Below are 22,448 nucleotides of genomic sequence, written 5' to 3'. Positions count from 1 at the left end.
CTCATCGGCTCTTCTTCTACCCAGACCTTCTCTGCAACTACTCCAAGACAGCTTTCCTCAGAACCCTCAGGCTCCACAAGGCTGGCAAAGTCCTAAGTCACCAAGGTCGAAGCCCTTGGCATCCCCTTGTACCAGCCTGGTGGACATGAACGAACAGAACTGGGCTGCTTTAGGAAATCAGTGTTAGTGGGGTGGGACAGAGGAGCGGCTGACACAGTGCAGACCAGAGAAGACAGAGGGTGACGGAGGGTCCTGAGGGTGCCCAGCCAAGGCAGGCTTGAAATCCTAAGGGTCTCTCTCGAGGGGCACTTCTTCCCAAAGTTGAACAGGGATGCTTGGAAGTGGAGAGGGGTTCCAAGGATGGCAGAGAGCACAGAAGTCACCAAGGTTGTGGGGAGCAGATCGGGGCTGAGGGACTGACATGGGACAGGAACACTGGGTTCCAAACAGATTGGATGTGGGGCCAGGTCTGACTCCTACAAGGTTGTGAAGAACCAGCTGGAGGGACCAGACTGAGTCCTAGTGGGTAGTTGGGGGCCAGGAGATAGACAATCTTAGTTCTGCCTTCCGAGAATACCATCTCTCTTCTCTGTCTCCCTATCTGTCTCTCCTCCTGTCATGCCACTTGTCCTGGGTTTCTGGGTGGGAGGGAACTCACCCTCACTCCCTGCTCCCTTGACACAGGGGCTGCAGTTGTACAAGAAGCTTTCCCAGGCTCACTGGGCCTGCTCATTCATTCATTGATTCGTTCACTCACTCAATAATTATTCACCGGGAACCTCCACCCCACCCAGCTTGTTCTAGGTGTTGGAGGGAGACAGTGAGCAAGATGAAGTTTCTGCATTCAGAGCTTGTACTGCATGGAAAGAGGACCAAACACCCTCTAGAGTGTTCATTGCCTGTGCCCAGGCGCAAGGGAACAGGAAGTCTCTATTACCGCTCATACAGTGCGCATCAAGGAGATGCCCATGATGCAGGCCCAGCACAACTCTCTTAGGAGGAGCCCAGGCCCCTTCTCATTCATCCAGTCTTTGAGCCCCTTACCAGTACCTTCATGGTTTTGTGCTCTCCAAGGAGGCCCTGAGACCTTGGTCAGCACCCTCAGTTACGGTGAGAAGAAGAGGGGTACCTAGGACTTAGTACTACCACATCATTGTCAACACAGATAATAGTTGCTACCTAGAGGTTTCTCTGTGAGCCAGCCTCCTTTATCTGTTCCGCACACGCTGCTTCTTTTCTCTCCATTTTCCAGATGAGGAAATCGAGTCTTGGCAAGGTGAAATGACTTGTTTGAGGTCACACGTGAAACTCCCTGACACTAGGAGCCTTTAAGGACGGTGCTATGAGGTGCTGCCTGGCACCTGCTGCCCGGGCTGGGCACTCAGCCTGTGAGTGGAAACCTAGCCCTAGCGCGCTCTCCCCTTTCCCCGCTTCGTCCTCGCAGGGGCTGGCATTGTCCCGAGCCTGAGCACTGGGTGCTGCGACCCTGGCCAGAGCCGCACCGGGAGGACTGCATCAAACCAAGACTCCGCTGGGTCGCCGCCCTCTGGCCTTCGTAGGTGGGCCATTGGTGGCGGTCGGGGTGTCGAATGCTCTCTCACCGCCCCCGGCCGCGGTGACGCGGCAGCACCTTCACACTTTCCGCTTGGCCCGCTGCTCGCCTTTCAGGCCGCCGCGTTTTCAATTGTTAATTTGGAAACGGAAAATAAGCCGGCCCGGCGGGGAGGCCGCGGGGAGGTAACCGGAGCCCCAGCGCGCCTGGAGCTTGCAGTGGTAAAGCCCCGCCCCCACAAGCCCCGCCCACCAAGGACCCCGCCCCTTATATGACATCTCGCCCAGGCCAAGATCTGGGGTCCGGTGGAGCAAGTGGAGTTCCCTGTGGCAGAAAGCCCTCCTGGGCCAAAGGCTGAGCCGAGGAGGGATCCCCAGGAGCCTCCCCCGAGCACATCTTCCTTTTCCGAGGAGCCCCGCCTAGTGTCAGCCTCCTGTGTCCCCAGATGAACCTGAGCCTTGCTCAGGCTTCATCCCAGGAGACCCCTACCTCCAGGCTACAGCATCTGGGATCATTGATCCCATTGGACACAGAGAGAAACTGAGTCCTAGAGAGGGACAGATCACGTGCTTTAGGCCCAGCAGCCAATGCAGAGCTGAATACAAGCTTGTTCTGGTGATACTAGCAGGGTCTATCAGCAGAGGACGGGGCATCGGCACCAGAGACCAACAGTTGTCCCCTTCCTCCTTAATTTGCACAGCCTTGTGGCTAATGAAGTTCAGTTTTGATCTACCCTACTCCTTCTTGATGGCATTATTCAGTAATGGGAGAGTTTTGAAGTTCCCATCTAGCTTCTGCAAGCAAATAAAATGTAAAAGACCCTCTTCTGGGTGACCCAGGAGCATTCACTGACTTCCTGGAGAACAAGAAACAGACAGCTTCAGAAGCTGACAGAGCCTCACTTCCTGTCCCGGAAGCCAGAGTAGCCAGCTGGACCAGCCACAAATAAGGCCCTTGATACTTCCCTCCTGCAGAGGAGTACTTGGCTGACCCTTGGCTGATGGGTTAGCTGAGTTACCTAGGTTCCCGGCGCTATGGCGCTACTTATGCCCTCTGGTGCCCTCAATCCTGACACTTCTCAGAGCCCACCAAGCAGGGTCTTGCCTTTTAGCAGACTCTGGTCTCCTGGAATAGTAGGCTGGGTAGCCCTCCATTACCAAGAAGCTGAGGAAACCGAGACAGTGTCTGCAGATACCCTCCTAGTCTCCACCTTAAGACTCTCCCAACCTCAGCTATGGAACAGCCTCCCACCCCCACCCCACACCCCCTACACCCTGCTCTCAGCCTGAGCTCACAGGGCTCATTAGCTTCCCATCAGGCTGCTTCTGGCCTTGGGGCTCCTAGGGGGGCACTCAGCTGCCCCGGGTGTGGCCTGTGAGTTTGCATGCTGCTTTGCTTATTCATACCCACAAACTTGGGTCTGGGTGGGGTCCTCAATGGCTGAGTCTGCAGAACTACCAGGCTGGGCTGTCTTGGCACCTGAGCTCCCCAGGGGGCCCTGCCCCCCCCCCCCAAGCTCCTGTTCCATCCTGTCAGCTCTTACCAGTGCACTCTCTGCTTTGGGAGTACTGAGGACTAAGTGGCTGGGCCAAAAATCCCCCCTCCCCGTCAGCACAAACCTGCTGACTGGGAGAATAGAAGCCTCCTTAGAGGTGACCCTGACCCCTGTTAGACTCAAGTAGCTAGGGAACTGGGAAATCCTCAAAGTGCCACCTGGGTCACGTGCTGCAGGAAGGGCCTGGACAGGTTCTATCCTGGCCCCTTGGTTTTTGGAAGGGTGGGTGGGGGGGGGGCAAGTGCTGAGTCTTACCTCTGCTGACACACAATAGAACCTTACCCTCAGGGCTGGGAAATTCAGGGCCAGGCCCGGTACTGGGTCTGATCTGCTACTGTAGGAGCACAGGTAGGCAGACATCCCTCTGGGACTCAGTTTCCCCATCTAGAAATGAGAGGATTAGTAGCTTCCTAAGAGATCTTCAGTGCCAAAATTTAGCCCAGATCTAATTGCATCTTGCCATCTCAACTTCTTGAGCAAGTCACAGGAGGCTCCTGCTGGGATTGTACCATTAGTCTCCCAGCCCAGGTCTCTCAGTGTCCTCACTTCCGTGGTCCATGCTGCTCCTGCTCACACTCCTGTGTCTATCTTCAGCTTCCCAGAGACTGACATCTGCTTCCACCTCCCGCCCTCCCTTGCTTCTCCCTCTCCTTCCCTGATGGCCTGGAACACGCCTGCAGGCTCAGGCCCTTTGCATTGGCTTTATCCTCTGCTCAGATGCCGGCATGGCTCACTACTTCCTCCACTGTGCTCAAACAGCACCTTCCCAAGGCTGCTTTCCTGGCCCACTCTCTGTACAATAGCTTCCTCATTCCCACACTGGGGCTCTGTGTCCTTTTTTGTCCCTTAATTTTTCTCCATCATTATCTGATGACTTTACATGTTTATTATCTCCTACCACGAACATAAGCTTGCTAAAGGCAGGGCTTGTGTGACTGTGTTTGGCTCATGAAGAGTCTTTAGTAAATGGTCACTGACTGAATAGTAAATGGTTACTGAATGAATGAATGAATGAATGAATGAATGAATGAATGAATGAGAGTGAATGAATGAATAAGTACTTTGTGGTTCTGGGAGGTGTCATTTCCCCACAATTCTTCCAGCTTCAGGGGGTGTTGAGGTGCGGATTCAGGAAGGGCCAGTGTGCTGGAGAGGAGGGGTTCGCCTTTCTTTTCTCAGGGAACTCACACAGCATCTATTTGAGTCAGACACGGTATGTGCATGATAAAAAGGATGGACCTCTGGGGCTGTGGCTATTTCAACAGAGGTTTTCACTCCACCAAGGAAGGCCACAAAGAGATGGGAGTGGGGGAATCAAGGAGTATGAGGTGTCGTCCATCTAATGAACGAGGTTAGAGGCACACACATGTGAAGATGGTGAGGAGCACAAGCAAAGCCCCGTGTGCTATGGTGGGGGAGCAGAGCATGCTAATGGAAAGGCTTGAGTCAGGCTGCTTGGTGGACGGGACCTGCCTTGCTACGGCACTTGAGCCTGAGTCACAAGTCAATGGATTCACCTTAAAAAAACAAAAACAAAACAGCAGAGATCTTTGTGCAAGTGAAACCTTGTGTCAAACACAGCTTGTGTCAAAGCAAACTAGGCCATGGAATACACATGGAACTCTTTGATGGTGCCAATGGGAGTTTCTACTGGCCACCTTGCATACCTTCCTCAGATTTGGGCAGCTTGTATTCCAGCCCTTAGTTCCTCTTCACCTAAAAGGCCGTAGCAGCTAGCTGTTAGAGAAGCCGGGGCTGCCTTGCTACTCAGATTTACCCCCCCCCCCCCCCCCCCCCGATTCCTCCTTGTTCTGTTATTGGCTTGTTGACACATTGTGCAGCTCCTTCACCTGCTGCAGAAGGTAGTCTGGCTGGTACAGCAGATGGAAGCAGAGAGAACGAGCGGAGGTTTGGTGGCTGGTCCAGCTGAGAAAAGAGGAGGCAATTCATTAAATTATTAGCCCATTTTGTGTTACTATAACAAAATACTCAAAGCTAGGTGCTTCATATAGGAAAGAGCTGCTTTTAGCTCCTAATGCCGGAAGTTCAAGGGAGTGCCAACAGCATTGGCTCAGGTCTAGTGAAGGCCTCATGGATGATAATGTCACAGTCTTGGGAGTGAATGTGAGATTTGGTGGTCACATGGTAGGACAGGAAGCCTGGAGAACTATGCTAATGCCTCTGAGGTTACACTCTCAAGGGTCTCACAACCTCCCATCAGGGTCCCTTATCACTATTGCCACACTGGGACCGAGCTCAAGACCGGCAAATCCCTAGGAAAGAACCATATTCCGAGCAGGGCACTCAAACGCCTTGTCCAGAAACCACCATTTCCCATGCCCTGTGCTCCAGAGGAGCTAGCTCAAGAAAGACTGGCCTAGGAGCTGGAGGGCAGTAAGAAAAGAGAATGTTACCAGGTGGTGGTGGCACACGCCTGTAATCCCAGCACTCGGGAGGCAGAGGCAGGTAGATCTCTGTGAGTTCGAGGCCAGCCTGGTCTACAGAGTGAGATCCAAGAAAGGCACCAAAGCTACAGAGAAACCCTGTCTCAGAAAAAAGAAAAGAGGGTGTTACAGAGTCCTTGTAGTCAGAAGTACATCTGGGATTCGTGGTGGACTAGAGCATGGGAGATGCCATCACCGCTGCTCTCTGCCTCTGAGCTCCTTCCCTCCATGGCTCATGGCTCCCTCTGGAGAGAGAAGCTGATGGAAGGGCTGATAAAATGGTTCAGTGAGTAGGAGTGCTTGCTGCATAGACAAACGACCTGAGTTTGGATCTCCAGTACCCATGAAAAACACTGGGCAAGGCCACATATGCCAGTGACCCAAATGCTGGGCAAGGTGGCAGAGGCAGGAGGGTCTCTAGGGGCCTGCTGGCAGCCAGCCTAGCTGAAAAATGGTGAGCTCTAGGTTCAGGGTGAGAGCCCCGTTTCAAGGGATTAAGGTGGAGAGGGACAGAGTAGGACATTTGAATCATCCTTTGATTTATGCACATGTGGACCTGTGTGGGCACATGTAACATGCACATACCCTCCCACACAAGCACACTAAAAAAAAAAAAAAAAAAAATCCTGTTGGCTCAGCCCAACCTCTGTTGTAAGTACACACACACACACACACACACACACACACACACACACACACACCCCACCCTAGTTTTATTTTTTGGAGACAAGGTCTGATGTGCTTCAAACTGGCTTTGAACCAGTTATGTAGCTGACATGGCCTTCAGCTCCCGATGCTCCTTCTCAACCTCGTAAGTGTTGGAATTACAAGCATGTGCCACCATGCCCAGCTGGTGGACTCTTCTTGGTTCATATTCCAGCCAGGAGGGGCTGTGGAGTCACCCCTGGGCTTTCCATGAGGTGCCCAGCTGGGCTGAGAGGACTCCGGTAGCTCAGGGGTGGGTCAGCCCACAGCAAGCAATCCCAGTTTCTAATGGAGCCAGCTCAAGGGGTCAAGTTTTTGCAACTTGTCCAGCTAAAGGGAATGCATCTTCTAATTGGTCCTCCAAGAGGAGGCATTTTTTTTTTCATAGTTTGCACTGTGTGCTGGCAGCTGCTGTCCCTCTAGGGACATCCTTGGAGAAAGTGAACTGAGCTGAGGGCTGCCTTTCTCCCTCCCCCCAACTGCCCTGCTAAACAGTCATTAAGGGGAAGGACCCTTAGCCACTATTGGACTGTCTCTCCCTTTCGTGTTAGAGGCAGGGGAACTAAGGCTCCTTTAAGACCTCATCCCATCCCTGAGCCCCATTATGGACCTCTGGCCCAGAGATGCAGCCCTGCCAGCAGCGGCCTTGTGTGGGGCCCTGGGTCACGTGTTCTTACTCCCTCAGCCGTATTTAGAATCGCTGGATCAGGGGAAACTCTCCTCCCAGCCCTTGAGGATTCTTGGAAAGAATTGCTCTGAGGCCTGCTTAACGCCCCTCCCATCAAGTACCCCAGCCCACAAGATAAAGCAAGTGTTCACCCTTCTTAGAGGACTGTGGGACCCTGTGGGCTTTTCTGCACCCCCTTGTCAGGATGTGGGTATCAAGTCTATTGAAGTCCCTTCTCAGCATCAGTTCTGGTTTGGGGCTCAAGAAATACCTTTCTGTAGGCAGGTGGAATGGGGGTCATGGCCTCTGCCCTCCAGGAATCTTGGCTGAGTGGTGACACACTGGCACCAGGTCTCCCCCCTCCCCCCACTGAGGGGAGCAGAGCAGCCATGCTCAGGGGGCCCTAGTCTGGAGAGCAAAGGAGTCACATACTTCCCAGGTCAGTGGCGAATATCTGGGATCTGGTTGCTAGGCAGGTCTCGGGCACTGACTGGCAAGGCTCAGGCTGGGGGTGGGACCACGGAGGGAGGGAAAGAAGGAAGGAGGTTCTGGAGGAAAGAAGGCAGAGGGCCTGCGTCTGGTTTGGTGAGGGAAACATCCCCTAATTCCATCCACATAGGCTGCTTCCTCACTGGATGATCAAACCCTCACTGGGTGATCAAATGTGAAGAAACAGAAAAACCAGACCTGGATGGTGCAGGTTTTGATACCCATCAGCCCTCTCAGGCTCCACCCCTGCAGCTCCTTTCTTAGTTCCTGGGTACCCACGCTCAGTTCCCTCCTCTGACCCAGCCTGGTCTCCCACTGAACTGTCCCCTGCGTCCCTTCCCCTCACCATGCCAACCTGGGGATCCATGTTGGGCTTACCCGACTCTCTCCAGGTCTTCAGCTTCCTGTTCTCCTGGCTCCTCTCACTCCTCTCTTCTGAGAGATTCCTGTGTCCATCTTTCTCCAGCTCCTTGGCCTTCCTCCTTTGCAGTCCTGGCTCACCCCAACTTATGTGCTCTTCCTGTGAAGGAAGGTCCTTCTCTGCCTGTGAGGCTGCCCAGACCCAGGGACCCAGGGACCAACATGTCACCAAGTCCAGTAGACATTTTTCAGGGTGCACACTGCTGCCCCCCTTCCTTTTTGCTGTCGTCTACACTTGCTCCTCTTGACTTCTGGGCCTCTCTCCCCGCTTCCTTCCCTGGGTCTACTCTTTTGGTCTGGACAGAGGGCTCCTCCCTTCCCACTGCTAGGGTGTCACTGGGTTCTCCTCTGAATTCACACGCTCATTGCATTGTCACAGCTGTCCCCATGTCTACCTCAATATCTCCACAACTGTTCTTCTACCCGGCTCTGTCTTCTTACCCAGCATGCCTTGTCCCCAGTACCTGCATCTCCTCTGGCGTCTCCCATTTCCCATGTGTTACTACTCAGCACTTTCACCAGCCCAATGCCCTTGCCCCAAACAGAGGGGTCCTTCTTCCTCATTGTCCCTGAGTCCCCTTTCCTACGGTGCCGCCAGTCCATAAAGTTCCCTGTATTCTCCGTTGCTGCTTTGCCGGTCCAAACCTCTGTCGTTTCCCAGATGAGTTACCCTGGAGCCTTCTAGTGAGTGTTTCTCATCTGCATCTCCATCCTGCTCCATGGTCTACACTACCCAGATGGTGGCCCTAAAACACGAGAGGGACATTGTCATTTCCTTTCCCTAAACTCCCCAATGGCTCCCTGTTGCCTTTAGGATCTCATTCCAGTACCAGAGGATGCTGTCATGGATCTCACCTCTGTTCCTTACGGGGTCAAGAATGGCTAGCCTTCTAGGCTGGCTTCCACAGACACCCACATCTTTACTGCTGGCATAGCATGCTTCCTCTGTCTGGGTCACCCCAGTCCCTGTCTGGTTACATCTCCACTTCAGCTGAACTGACGTCTTCTTGGAGCAGTCTCAATCTCTTTAGGACAGTCACCAGCTCTCCCAGTGTGTCCCCACTGTTACACTTGCCAGAGTCTTGGGATCTGGATTATTTATTCCTGGCTTTACCATAAACCCAACTGAGTGTAGATGAGATTAGTGTTTCTGAAGTGAGTGTGGTTCAGATAACTCAGGGGGCAACCTCTTTCCTTCCTCCTGTGAGATCCCCTGTCATCCTCCTTCCCATCTGTCCTACGTTCATCTCTCTAGTCTCTGAACACCTGTCCTTCCAGGGATGTCTCTGAAGAATCTGGAACTGAGTTGATGGCTATGTTCTCCCTCCCCACCCCACTACTGAAGAGTCACCAGGGTGATGAGAACCTTCTTATCATTCAATGTCCTCCACCTTTGTGTGGCAGGCTGGGAACTTGAAGCTTAGAGAAATAGTTTGACCTTGTGGTCCAGGTGGCCTTGGGCTCAGGTCTTGCGTTATGGTGTGGGGAAAGTTAACACCTCTCTCTCTCTCTCTCTCTCTCTGTATATATATATATACATATATATATATATATATATGTGTGTGTGTGTGTGTGTGTGTGTGTGTGTGTGTGTCTAAATAACAGCTTTGTTGAGAAGCAAGTCCTATTATATAGCGTAACTCCCATTAAAGTGCATATTTCAGGACTCTGTGTGCACTCACAGACTGGCATAATCATCCCTGGATACTTATATGTGGTTACCTCACGTGCCTGAGGAATCACGGTAGGGACTGGGGAGGATTTGATGGAGAACATGTGTGTGGAGGGGTTGATATTGTGCTGGGCCAGTGGATATAATTTGGGATTGCACATCAGAACAGTGGTGATGCTGAGGTTGGCATGACACCTGCCTCCCTGACGGCCCCAGTCCTGGCCACTTCTGGTGGTGATTTGAGGAGGTGTGGAAGGGGAGACAGTAAGAACTGTCATTGTTTTAAAGGTGCTGACTTGGTGCCAAATGTGGAGGCTCATGCCTGTAATCCCAGCATTTAGGAGGTTGAGGGAGGGGGAATCTTGAGTTCTAGGTTAGCCTGGATACATAGTGAGACCCTGTGAAAAGAAAAACAAAACGCTGAGTTGGTTAGTAATTGAGCCCCATTTCCACCTTGAACTTTCTGAATCAGACATTGTCAAGGAAGTGCCCAGAAATCAGCATTTTTCTTTTCAAGACAAGGTCTCAGTGTAGTCAAGGATGACCTTGAGTTTCTGAATCTCTTGCTTACACCTTGTGAGTGCTGGGATTACAGGCAGGTGCCACTACTAACAAGCCTTCAGGGAGTTCTGGTGTCTTCTGTAGTTTGAGAACCATGGATCTAAGCAAATATCTACCTTTCTGTCCCTAATCCTGAATGAGTAGGAGGAATACTTGCAGAATGGGGCATAGGGAACAGGAAAGACCGTGATAGGCCTCCTGACAAGCCTACAGGCGGCCCCCATCGCTACAACTCTAACTCCAGGTTGGCTAAGAGGATACACGGGCCCACTTGCCCACAGATGAGATACATAGAGATATAGTAGAAAGGAGCCTCCAGTCTGGCGCTCTGCTAGGGAGATAGCAAAGGCCCTGGCCAGCCAGCACCTGTGTACCATCTCTACTCTTGTAGCTGGAGACACTGAGCCCCAGAGGGGCCAAAAACAATCCTCAGGTAATCCTATTTGTCATATGATGAAGTCATACACCAGCGTGGCCAGACTTCCTCCATCTGCTAAGCTCTAAACATTGAGCTTGTGTTTCTCCAAGAGCATCTGGCATCTCTATGTGATGGCTAAGGCCAAGGCAGCATTGAGGCCAGAGCTGAAGAGGGTCTAGCCTCAGCCCTGCCACTGAGTCACTGTGGGATCTTAAACAAGTCTGTCAGCCTTGGTTCTCATGTCTTCATCTTGAAGACAGGAATAATTATTCAGGTAACAGGACAGGGTGTTGTTCGCCATCAGCTTGAACACATCCTTTCAAATGAATTGAGGGCCTAGGGTAAAAAGTTCCTGTCCCTGCCAGTGATAAAGGGAAGGGAAGATGAAATTCAGGATTTTGTTGTTGCTGTAGACAGTCTTGCTCTGTCCCAAGCAGGTATGGGACTTACTATATAGATCAGGCTGGCCCCTACATTGTGCCGATCTTCCTGCCTTTAAGAGTGCTGGGATTATGCCGGGCAGTGGTGGCGCACACCTTTAATCCCAATACTCAGGAGGCAGAGGCAGGTGGATCTCTGTGAGTTCGAGGCCAGCCTGGTCTACAGAGTGAGATCCAGGAAAGGCACAAAGCTATATAGAGAAACCCTGTCTCGAAAAACAAAAAACAAAAAACAAAACAAAACAAAAACAGAGTGCTGGGATTAAAGGTGTACACTGCCTCTCCCAGCTGGTTCAAGGGAGCTGAGGTGTTGCAGTGAGTGAGTAAGAAAGCAGAAAGGTTTAGGTGCAGAGGTGGGTAGGCAGGGTTGGGGTGGGGGTAGGCCTCTGAGGCCTTCAGCTGGCAATGCTGAAGAGTTTGACCTTCCCTTTCCAAGCGACACTTCCTAGTCCTTCCCAATTGAGAACTAAGAACTCAAATCTATGAGCCTATGGGGCCCAGTCTCATTCAGACAGCCACGGGACCACAGGATCTGAGAATGGAGCTGGACAACTGAGCCCTTAACAGAGGGTACAAATAAATGGAGGTACATTAGTTTGTTATTATCTAAGCAGTCCATATTCATTCTAAAAAACAATCTTAGGAAGCACAGATAGGCAACAAAAGCAAAAACCCAATCACTTCATTTTTGCTTGACCAGAGATGAGCCTGCCACTATTGGTGCATATGTGAAAGGTATCTTTTTAATCACCATGATCACATGACCCTTCAGGGTCTGCTTTTTTGGCTTAGTCTATTGTGGATACTTGATGCCCATGTAACTACTGGGATAGCAAGAGAGAAATGGAGGAAAGGAATTCTGAAAGTGCTCCACAGAGAACTGTGGGTGCCCACGGCAGCCCCGAGGGCTTACGGACAGCTGAGAAAGGCAATGGAAGAACCGGGCTAGAGCAAAGGCCCATGATGTTCCCACCGCAGCCCTGCCCATCCCTACTCTGTGTCAGCTGCAGCTCCCATTCCAGGGAGCCTGGCTGCTGCTGGTCCTGTGGTTGGTACTGGAGCTGAGGGGTGGGGGTGGGGGTGCTTCCCTCCCCACTGGCCTTATGTCTTTGCTGACTCAGCTCTGGGCTGGGACTGACGGCAGAGGCCTCCATCTCACTCATTCATCTCAAGTCCTACCGACAGCTGCTTCTTGCCTCCTTGATCCAGGGGCACTTCCTGTGATACAGCACCAGATCCTGCCCTTCAAGGAGTTGTAAGTGGGCCAGGGCCCAGCCAGACCCTACTCTCAATTGCCCCTCAGCCCATATAACAGGGAAGGAGGCTGACTAGAAGAGGTCGGTGATTTTCCTAGGTTACACACAATTCATTCTCTCCCCCCCCCCCCTCTCTCTCTCTCACACACACACACACACAAAGTATGCATGCATGCTTGAACAGAAATAAAAACAAGTGGAAAGAGATTTGGGCCGGACATGGTTTTGCACGCTTGTAAGCCTAGTGCTAGGAAGGCAGAGACAGGAGAGGAAGATAAGAGTTCGAGGCTAGCCTGGGCTACATAGCAAGACCCTGTCTCAAAAATTAACACAAGAAAGAGCAACCTCTGGGGCACATACAGGAAGGCTCTGGAAGGGGAGTCTGAAGAGGAAGCCGTGAGTAGGAGTCAGAGGTTCTGGGGACAGGTAGAGTGTGTGAGGGCTGAAGGTGTGCAGAGGCTCTGACGGGAGGCAGCAACAGTGCTCTGGACATGTGGGAAGGCGGGCGGGTCAGCGCATTGCGATGCCTTTCCAGGGAACAAGCTCATTCCTTCTGGTGTTCTCTGGGGGCAAGTGCATGCTTAACACACCTTGCTCCAAAGAGCCCACACTTCCTCCCTATACCTGCAGCCCTCCCGTGGGTATACATGCCTGCCTGTGGACTCTCCCCACTTCCCCGCAGCTGGGGACTCCCGGCTCCAATCTCAGGTCATCCCTGGAAATACTCAGCAACCTCGGGTGAACCCCTTTCCTGCTGTAGACTGTTGTTTCTTCATGTGCAGCTGACAACAAGGGAAACTTGATGAGTTACATTTTAGAGTGTAAGAGGGCTACATGGTAGCTTCCTGCTGCCTGCAGGGTCGTCGTTCCAGACCTTCGTCCCCAGCCCCTCACTACCTGACCCCCCTTTCCTCTCCTTCATCCATGTGTTGCTGCTTTCATGCCTACTCTGTCCCCTTGCTTTGTATTTGTGGTGTGTGTGCGTGTGTGTGGTCATGGGTGTGAGTGTCTACTTGTCGAGACCAAAGGAGGACATTGTGTGCCCCATGATATCATTCTCTGCCTTATTCACTTGAGAAGGAGTCCTTCAGTGATCCGGAAGCTCACTGCTTTAACTGAACTGACTGGCCCATGAGCTGTTGTGATCTGCCTGTCTCTGATCCCAACACTAGGGTTGTGGACACACGTGGTCACGCCCAGCCTTTTTACATGTGAATTCGGGATTCAAACAGGGGGCCTTAAGGCCGCACAGTAAGGCTGTCTCTGCTGAGCTACCTCCCCAGGCCCTCTCTTCTCTAGCTGACTCATTATGAATTCCATAAAAACACAGAGGCAGAGCAGCTGTTCCTATTCTTCAGTTGAGGCTACAGCTTCTGAGCACTATTGACCTTTGGAACACTTTTCTTGGGCCATAAAATGAAACCCAGAGCCAAGGCTAGTGGGTGGGTAAGCCCAGGGAAACACAGCCTCTATGTTTTCTTTCGAGCCCAGACAAAACTGGGAGGCTTCCTCCCTAAGTCTCAGTCACATTAGTGTTGTCCAGAGAGGGCTTGGGAGGTGTCTGTGCTCAGCAGCCTGCAGCTTGCCTATCCATGACTCTACAGAACTCTGCTTGGGTTCTGTTTTCCAAAGAATTCCACCCAAATAGTGAGTCTCCTAACTCTGCAACCCCTGCCAGGGGACCCTCTGTTATTCTGTACCCCCAACCATCTAACCTTCCCCATCATGCTCTAATTGCAGATTTTTGCTAGTCTTCAGCTGCTTGGTGCTGTCCGTGCTGTCCACTATCCAGGAGCACCAGGAACTTGCCAATGAGTGTCTCCTCATCTTGGTGAGTGCTGGGAGCCCCCTTAAAGTCTCCTCCAAGGCTGAGCAGCATATGAAATAGCACCTCCCACCTGAGGAGAGAGGCTTCCTAGAATGCGGTCAGAGAGCAGACTGCTGCTCCTCTCTGGCCATCATTCCTGGCTTTGTAGCTGGTGCAGGGGGATCTCCTGTTCTAAGTGAGGCCTGAGGATGGGCCCAGGATAGACTAGGTGAGCCGGCTCCATTCTGTACCACAACAGAAACAAACCTCACCCTGTTAAACAAAAACATCAATAGAAGGCCTTCTGTCTTGATGTCACTCAACCAGGGCTAAGAGTCTAGAATGGTTGGAAGGCTGAGGGCAGGGAGAAGAAGAAATCCAGGCATCTTATGGAGCTAGACATTTGTGTATGGGGGCAGACTTGGGCTTCTCTTCTCCCTGGAGGACAAAGAGGAGGTCACCTCCCTTCTGGAATCTTCTCAAATCTTTCCAGGTATAAGAGGGACCTAACCAGGTGCCGGTGTTCCTAACATAGGGTTGGGCTCTGATCTGGGTCCTGGTCCCCCACAGGAATTCGTCATGATTGTGGTCTTTGGCTTGGAGTATATAATCCGCGTCTGGTCGGCTGGCTGCTGTTGCCGCTACAGAGGATGGCAGGGTCGCTTCCGCTTCGCCAGGAAACCTTTCTGTGTCATCGGTATAAACCTTCCCTACCCTGCCCACCCCAAGCCTCAGGGAGGCATTTTAATCTCAACCTTGACCCCGATCCTGGCTTCTTTAGTGGACCCTCCCAATCTGCACCCCTCCCTCCCCCCCATTACGGTCCCAGGAGTCCCAGACCCCAGGTCTTGACAATAGGTGGGCTGGTGACTTCGACACCTCTGCCCTGCAGACTTCATCGTGTTCGTGGCCTCGGTGGCGGTGATCGCCGCGGGCACACAGGGCAACATCTTTGCCACGTCCGCGTTGCGCAGTATGCGCTTCCTGCAGATCCTGCGCATGGTGCGTATGGACCGCCGTGGTGGCACCTGGAAGCTGCTGGGCTCGGTGGTCTATGCGCACAGTAAGGTGAGGCTGGGGAAAGGGGCGAGGGAACGAAACTCCTGGAAACTACCCGAGGTGCAAGCAAGAGGCGGAGCTGGGGCGGGGCCAACGCTGGGGCCAGCTGGGACGGGAGGCAGGCGGAGGCGACCTAGTCAAGGCCTACTTTGATGAGCCAAGAACAATCGGGGCTTGGCAGGGGCGTGGCCTATCCGAGGAAAGGGGCTGGAGCTGAGCAGGGGTGGGGCCTAATAGTGAGAGACCTGAGGAGGGGGCGGGGCCTGCGCTGGGGGTGTGTGTGTCAAGGAGGCTGGAGCCAGCAGGGGCGGGGCTTAGGCAGGGCCTGAGAGGTAGAGTTTAAGGATCACATCTTCAAGCACCTTGGTTTGGACAAGACTGCTCCCAATGGAGTTGGGGAACTGAGTAGGCCCTAAGGGTGAGTCTGGGAAGGGATCAGACGGGTTGAAGCCCGAAAAGATTAAGGACAGGCCTGGAGTCTGGTTCTGGGGGGTTCTGAGAAGGCTGGGCAGGGGCTCCTTCCTTGAAGAAGGGGGAGACTAGAGAAGTGTGTGCAGCTTTATCCCCTGACAGGCACCCCTCCTTTTTCCCTCAGGAGCTGATCACCGCCTGGTACATCGGGTTCCTGGTGCTCATCTTTGCTTCTTTTCTCGTCTACCTGGCTGAGAAGGATGCCAACTCTGACTTCTCCTCCTATGCTGACTCGCTCTGGTGGGGGACGGTGCGTGAGGGTCTGTGCAGGTCCGCCCTTCCCCCTAAGAACTTCCCTGGACACTTCCCAGGTTCTGTTCCCTTACCGCGCGCCCCGACTCAGGCTTAGGTTGGCAATTCTGGGACTAGTCCCTATGCTAGCCCCTAGCTACTCGGTTGGACCTGTTTGTGCCCCACATCCAGCCCTTCACTCAGCCCTTGTGACCTGTACTGCTTTCCCTTAACTAGTGTGAGAACCCATCTGTACCCCTCCAGTCTCTCTGAGAAGTCCTTGAGATCAGTCGCTATGGCCGCTTTAGGAGTTTGTCGGGAAGACCTTTTCTGGTCCTCGGCTTTCTATTTGTACTTGCTGTACCTTCATGTCCTTGTGGCTGGCCACTATGCCTAGTCCTATGGGTAACCTGTTTGTATCTCCAGATTACACTGACGACCATTGGCTATGGTGACAAGACACCACACACATGGCTGGGCAGGGTTCTGGCTGCCGGCTTCGCCTTACTGGGCATCTCCTTCTTTGCCCTGCCTGCCGTGAGTTCTCTGCTGGTTGGAGAGGGAGGCTGGGGCCGAGACCTAACCAGCCTATCCTAAACTTGCCTTAGGCAACCTGGGATACCTCAGATGGGCAGGTGTGGGGACATTTTAGGAGCCTCTTGTCTTCCTTTCTACATTACCTGCAGCCATGCCCTATCCCCATAGGGTATCCTGGGCTCTGGCTTTGCCCTGAAGGTCCAGGAGCAGCACAGGCAGAAGCACTTTGAGAAGCGGAGGATGCCAGCAGCCAACCTCATCCAGGTACACGGTGCTTAGGAGGCCCTGTGCTTCTCAGCCCTGTGTGCTGACCCATGTATCCCAACTTAAAAACTACAAGTCTACTTCAAAGCTCAGAGAGGGCTGGGACTTTGGGGGAGGCGGTGTCTTAGTAAGGGTTTTTATTGCTGTGACGAGACACATGACCACTGCAACTCCTATAAAGGAAAAACATTTAATTAGTGTGGCTCACTCACAGTTTCAGAGGTTCAGTCCATTATCATCATGACGGGAGCATGGCATTGTGAAGGCAGGCAGTAGCTGAGAATCCTACATCTTACAGGCAACAGGAAGTTGACTCACTCACTAGGCGGGATCCTGAGCATAGGAAACCTCAAAACCAGCCCCACAGTGACACACTTCCTCCAACAAGGCCATGCCCACTCCAACAAGACCACACCTCCTAATAGTGCCACTCCCTATGAGATTATAGGGGCCAATTACATTCAAACCTCCATGGGAGGGTCATATAGCACGTTACAGAGCTGGGATGCTGGCTGAGTTATCAGTAATGTTCCCCTGCAGCAAATAACTGGTTTCAAACTCCCTAGAGCCACCTGGTTGCCACCTGTGGCCATGGCCTGGGACGGGGAGAGCCTGTACAAGAGTCCCCCATCTCCTAATGGAGACCTAACTCTGCCATCTTGAAAGTGGGTAGTTGTCAGCCTGCTCCACTCCTGCTGCCTTGATACCCTCACTGTGTCCTCAGGAAGTCGTACAATAAGAAGATGGTCCAAAGTTGGACTTTTAGTATTGCCAGCATTTAATGGGCAGGTGAGAAGGGAGCCAGCCAAGGAAATAGAGGGGGAGTGGCCAGAGATGGGAACAGGTGTAGGAAGCCAGGAGCATGTGACTTCAACTTCCCTCAGTGTGATGGACGCGGTCTGAGTGGGCTCTGATCTGTGAGCCTGTCGTTGCCTTGGCTTCTCTCCAGCATAGGGATGTGCAGAACTCCCTGTAGGAAATAGCTGAGGAATCCTGACACAGCACACTTTTGCCTGATCCCCAGAAACCTCTGACCCCCAAACCCAAGCCTGACTTGGCCCCTCCTTATCTCTCCTTTCCAGGGTACAGCCCCTTCTCTCTCCCTGCTATCTCCGACTACCAGCCCAGCCTTTTCTTCTTAGCATCCCTTGGGGCACAATGGCCACTGTCCTCTGGGGGCTGGCCTCCCTAGCAGCATTGTAGGGGCAAGCAGCTGGCACTGTCCCTGCTGAGAGACAGCTGGTATTGTGGTACCCATAATTAATGAGCGCTCTGGCAGCTGCTCCCTAGGCCATGCCAGGGACCCAGGCAAGCAGGAAGTAAAAATATTTCTGTCTTAGGAAGGCGCCAGGCTGGTGAGGTCACTCGTGGCAACCCCTTAAGGACAAGAGGCACCCAAAGGAGGGGAGATGTCTGGGGCTGCCCCAATTCTGCTCTGTCCTAACAGTCTCCATATCTCCCTGCACTGGTGCCCCAGTCCCTTCACAGTCCTTCCCAGACTCTTTACCTGGATAGAGAGGCAGTTTTTCTCTCTCATCTAACTGTAGTTCCTCCTGTAGAATCCGTGACTGTTGAAGAATTTGTGGTCAGTAATCGTCCCTGCTCTCCCTCAGGCCTTAGTAGTCCCATGGTAGCAGTAGGCAGCTGATGAAAATACAGCGGAGTCGCTGTTTGTAAAGCCATTCACTTAGTCAACATTTCCTCCCCCAAACATTTGCAGAACCACCTGCGTGTGCCAGATACTGTACTTGGCACTGGGGATGCAGTGGTGCCCAAGATGCAGCTTATGAAGAAAGACACTAACCAGACACTGTGAATGTATACTTAGCTAAGGGAGCTAACGGGACGGCTTAAAGGACCCTGGCCATAAGTGTGCCAGGCACTGAGTTTGGCGTTGGGTAGGCCTCTGCCCATTTCATCCTCCTAACAGTTTGTTAGGTCAACAACGGTCAGTCTATCCTGAATGGAAAAATGGGTCAGAAACCCATGCCTGCCTGATCACAGACCCCAGCTCTGACCCAGGGCTTGTAAGTCCCTGGCTCTGGTACCAATTTACTGGGTCACCTTGAGGAAGTCACTTGTAGGTCTTGGTCTCTTGGCTGGCCCTGCTAGTGGCTATGGAATTAGACTTGGCCTCTGGTCCTGACATCAATCTCAGCTGGCCTGGGACTGGGTTCGCTCAGGGGCAGAGGGGTGGTGGGTGGCTGATGACTTCTATGGCACCCCATTCTCCCCACGCCTCCAGGCTGCATGGCGCCTATACTCCACCGACACAAGCCGGGCCTACTTGACAGCCACCTGGTACTACTATGACAGTATTCTCCCGTCTTTCAGGTAGGTGCTGCTGGAGTGGGAGCGGGCAGGGACTGGCACTGATTCCCCTTGAGAAGATGCCCTCAGGGTTAAGGAAGGAGATTGCTCCCAACAGAGCATTTGGGGCTGGCGCTTCAGGTCCTGCAGAATTTGGAGTCTGGTTAGTCCTCTCCCCAATTCTTCTGTGCCCACTGGGCTCAGGGTATTGGTGCAACTTTGCCCCTGAAGCTGAGCCCCACACATGGAGTGCTGCCAGATTCACCAATAGGTGATGCCACCTGGGGAAGCGACAGCCAGCTCATCTCCCCTCAGTCCTGAGTGGAGGCGCATTAGCCTTGTACCAACAGTATCGCTGGTTAGAGAGGGTGCTATGGCAGAAACGTGTGCCTGCCCCAGAGCCCCTATGTGTGACTGTGTGGCCCCCGTTACTGTTCTGGGCAGTAACCTCTGAGGCCAGCAGTGAATCTGTTCTGCTGGCCCAGGCTGGGCTCAGGCTGAATGGGGGCGGCTCTGTGCCGGAGGTTATTAATAGCATCATCAAGGTGCATGGAGCCAGGTGCCCAGCCAGGCCCTGGGGCAGGAGTGAAGACTGCAGAGCCGGCTTGGTTGGCTCAGTCCCACGGGCAGGATGGCATGGAGTGCGTGCTAGTCCGGGCTGCTGTGCTCAGCGCTTCGCTCCATCGTCTGCCTCATTAGCTTTCCTCCAGCAGCTGTTGCGCGATCCCACTTTTCCGCGCCCGCACCTGGCCGGCCCCCTTTTGCTCCCTCCCCGCCCCACAGGCTTCCCAGGGGAGGAGCAGGAGGTAGAGGCTGCAAAGAGGGCTCCCCACATCACTCTTCCCTCTCCCCATCTCCACACCTGGCGGAGGCTAGCTCCTACCTCAGAGGCGGAGCTGGAGACTGGATTTGAAGCAGCCCCTTTGGGGAGGAGGGGGATGTTCGAAGAGATCAAGGCCAAGCAAGAGAGGGTACAGGGACTGGATGCTTAGAAATTGCTGTTTAAGAGGGGAACTCTGGGTGGGGTAGCCTGGGTTTCCTGGTAAGAGGAACAGAGCCTGGTCTGGAGATTTGGGCTCCGTTGGAAAGGCGGGTGAGGGGTGAGGGGTGGCTACCTTCCTTCCTGATTATGGCAATAGGAAATGACCCGGAGAGTTAGTAGATAGCCGACTCAATCCCATTTCCAGGAACTCTGGTTGAAGGAGCACCACAGCGCAGGGAAGCAGGACTGGTCATATTAAATCTGTCTTCAGCTCCAGTCTCTTCCTAAAATCCAAGTCAGGCTGGGAGACTGAGGATTTCCGAGCTGCTCATGGCCGCTTGGTAGGCACAGCTCCGCGAAGAGGAGCTGAGTCAGCTAGATTTGAGCTCCCTCTTAGTGTGGGTGCTTTGGAGTTGTGCCCAACCTGAGTAACCATACCTAGAGTCCTTCCGATTTCCCAGAAACTCCTGCAAAGGGGGAGAAAGCTAGCCTCTCCACCCTGCCTATTCTGACCTGGGCTTATTTGTGAGTGCCCTGAGAGGGTGGCTCAGGACTTGGCAGGATCTGAGCTCAGTAGCTCTGGGCCCACTGGGAGGTGGGTGGTGTCCCGAAAGCCCTGCCTGTAGCTGATGGCGCCCTCTCCTGCAGAGAGCTGGCCCTCTTGTTTGAGCACGTACAACGGGCCCGCAATGGGGGCCTACGGCCCCTGGAGGTGAGGCGGGCGCCAGTACCTGATGGAGCGCCCTCTCGCTACCCGCCCGTTGCCACCTGCCACCGGCCGGGCAGTGCCTCCTTCTGCCCTGGGGAAAGGTAGGGGCCCCCGGAGGCCACCACCTCCTCTTGCTTCTCCTCTTCCTTTTCCATTTCCTGTCTCACCCTCTCTCAGACCTCCTGCAGCCACCACACGGGTGTATGGACCTGTCTGGGGGAAATCTCTGACATGGTTGTGAGGCCTGGTAGTTGTCGTCAGATGACCAGACAGGTACAGACTGAGAGTCCTCTCTAGAGAGGCCACACTGGACCTACCTTTCTGTTCTCTGGGTCTCCCAGGGTCTGAGAGGGGGAGCTGTCCACACCATTCTCTCCTGTCATCTCCACCGTTCAGACCATTGTCCTCTTTCTTTCTCTGTTTCCACGTCCCCCCACCCTTCCATCCCTGCACCCCCATCCCTCCCGGGAAGCTGGAGAGAGGAGGAGGCCGCTGGCCCCAGGTGCTTACGGCTCAGGTAATCGAGGGTGCTTTTCTGTTGTGGGGTGTGAGGGCAGGGACCCTTCCCCCGGCATGCTGCTGTTTGCGGGAAGCAGATGCCTGCTGGAAGAGAGCTCTGTGGCTAAGACGACTACAGGACCTGCCTAAACTTCACCAGTGTCTAACACGCTCATCTCTGCAGCTCTTCTCTGCAGCTTTGCTGGGGTGGGGAGGTGACCCTGGGGCTCTCTCCTTCTGTACTGAGATACTCTTTGCTGTCCCCAATCCTCTCTCCAACTTGACCTGGAGCTTTGGCCTGATGAAAGAAGAATCAAGACAGAACAACGCTCACTTCCTCTACATGTTCCTAACTGGAGGAATGAATCCCAGCACGTTAGGATAATGGAAGCCCCTCCTCACGTCTTAGGAAAAAGCAGTTGCCTCTGTGAGGGTTTAGCTTTGAGGTCAAGGGTCAGTGTAGTCCCCTCATGCTCTCTCCATCCTTGCCCATCTTTTGTCCTCTGCCTCATCCCACACATCATCCTTGAACTAGCCAGGTGGACACCTGTTCCTTGAATCTGGGGTATCTTTAAGCCCAGGTTCAACATTAGCAGCCAGGAAAAGAAGCAAGTCCCTCTACACTCAGAGACGCTCACCTCGGCTGTGTGCCTGGAGAAAGTCAAGTAACTCTGCTCTTGGCAAAACACTGATGCTGGTCAGTGGTCAGGGTTGTGTCCAACCTGCATATGGTTATGCAGGCTGCTCTGGGGCTCTGGGTTCTCTGTTTGGGGGCTGAAGGGGCTTGGAGAATGGATTGATGGGGATAGTTGCTCTCAGTGAGGGCTCTTACTGGAACTTCAGGGAGAGGAATGATTGGGCAAGCTAGACGGGGAGCTCCCTCTAAGAGAAGCCCTGGTATAACCTGACTTCGGTTCTCCATCACTGCCTACAGGTACCGTGTCCGCCAAACCACAACTTATAGCCAGAAACTCACAATGTTTGGCATTCTGGCAATCCTGGGCAGGGCCAAATATGTGCTCTGAGCTTCCAGCTCATTCTTGTCTTCCTTCACCTGAATCAGAAGACACTAGGGATGGATGAGAGCTTGGGCCCTGTGCCCCTCAGTGATTCTGTGTCCCTGAGTTCTCAGAGGCCTGGAAACAGACAAACGCTGAAAGTCTGGCATTATTAACACTGTGTCTGTCTGCTCTGGAGTGTCTGTGTCCGTGTGTCTGATGGCGGAAGGACTCAGGAACCTGGGGTGGGGCATTGAGCTGTAGCTTTTGGATCTGTCACCAGGCTCAAGTGACCATGTCCTTTATCTTGGCTATCTTGACCCTAGGAAATGGGGTGTAACTCCTGCTAGGATATCCCCAAACACACGTGTGTACATACATATGTATATCTCGCATGTGTACT

General features: G+C 53.3%; 1 protein-coding gene across 1 annotated transcript in view; it reads left to right on the top strand.

Annotated features, from left to right (window-relative positions):
- The window catches only part of Kcnq4 (potassium voltage-gated channel subfamily Q member 4), a 49,408-nt gene that overhangs the window by 13,466 nt on the left and 13,494 nt on the right, over nucleotides 1-22,448 (top strand). Inside the window, 8 exon segments of the mRNA XM_036179633.1 lie at nucleotides 13,920-14,010; nucleotides 14,557-14,683; nucleotides 14,879-15,054; nucleotides 15,641-15,766; nucleotides 16,174-16,284; nucleotides 16,453-16,548; nucleotides 18,794-18,882; nucleotides 20,489-20,650. Coding sequence (XP_036035526.1) covers nucleotides 13,920-14,010; nucleotides 14,557-14,683; nucleotides 14,879-15,054; nucleotides 15,641-15,766; nucleotides 16,174-16,284; nucleotides 16,453-16,548; nucleotides 18,794-18,882; nucleotides 20,489-20,650 — 978 coding nt within the window.

Source organism: Onychomys torridus, chromosome 2, assembly GCF_903995425.1.
Source record: "Onychomys torridus chromosome 2, mOncTor1.1, whole genome shotgun sequence".
NCBI classification, from domain to species: domain Eukaryota; kingdom Metazoa; phylum Chordata; class Mammalia; order Rodentia; family Cricetidae; genus Onychomys; species Onychomys torridus.
The sequence above is the reverse complement of the archived record's forward strand: the minus strand, read 5'-3'. Positions and strand labels throughout refer to the sequence as shown.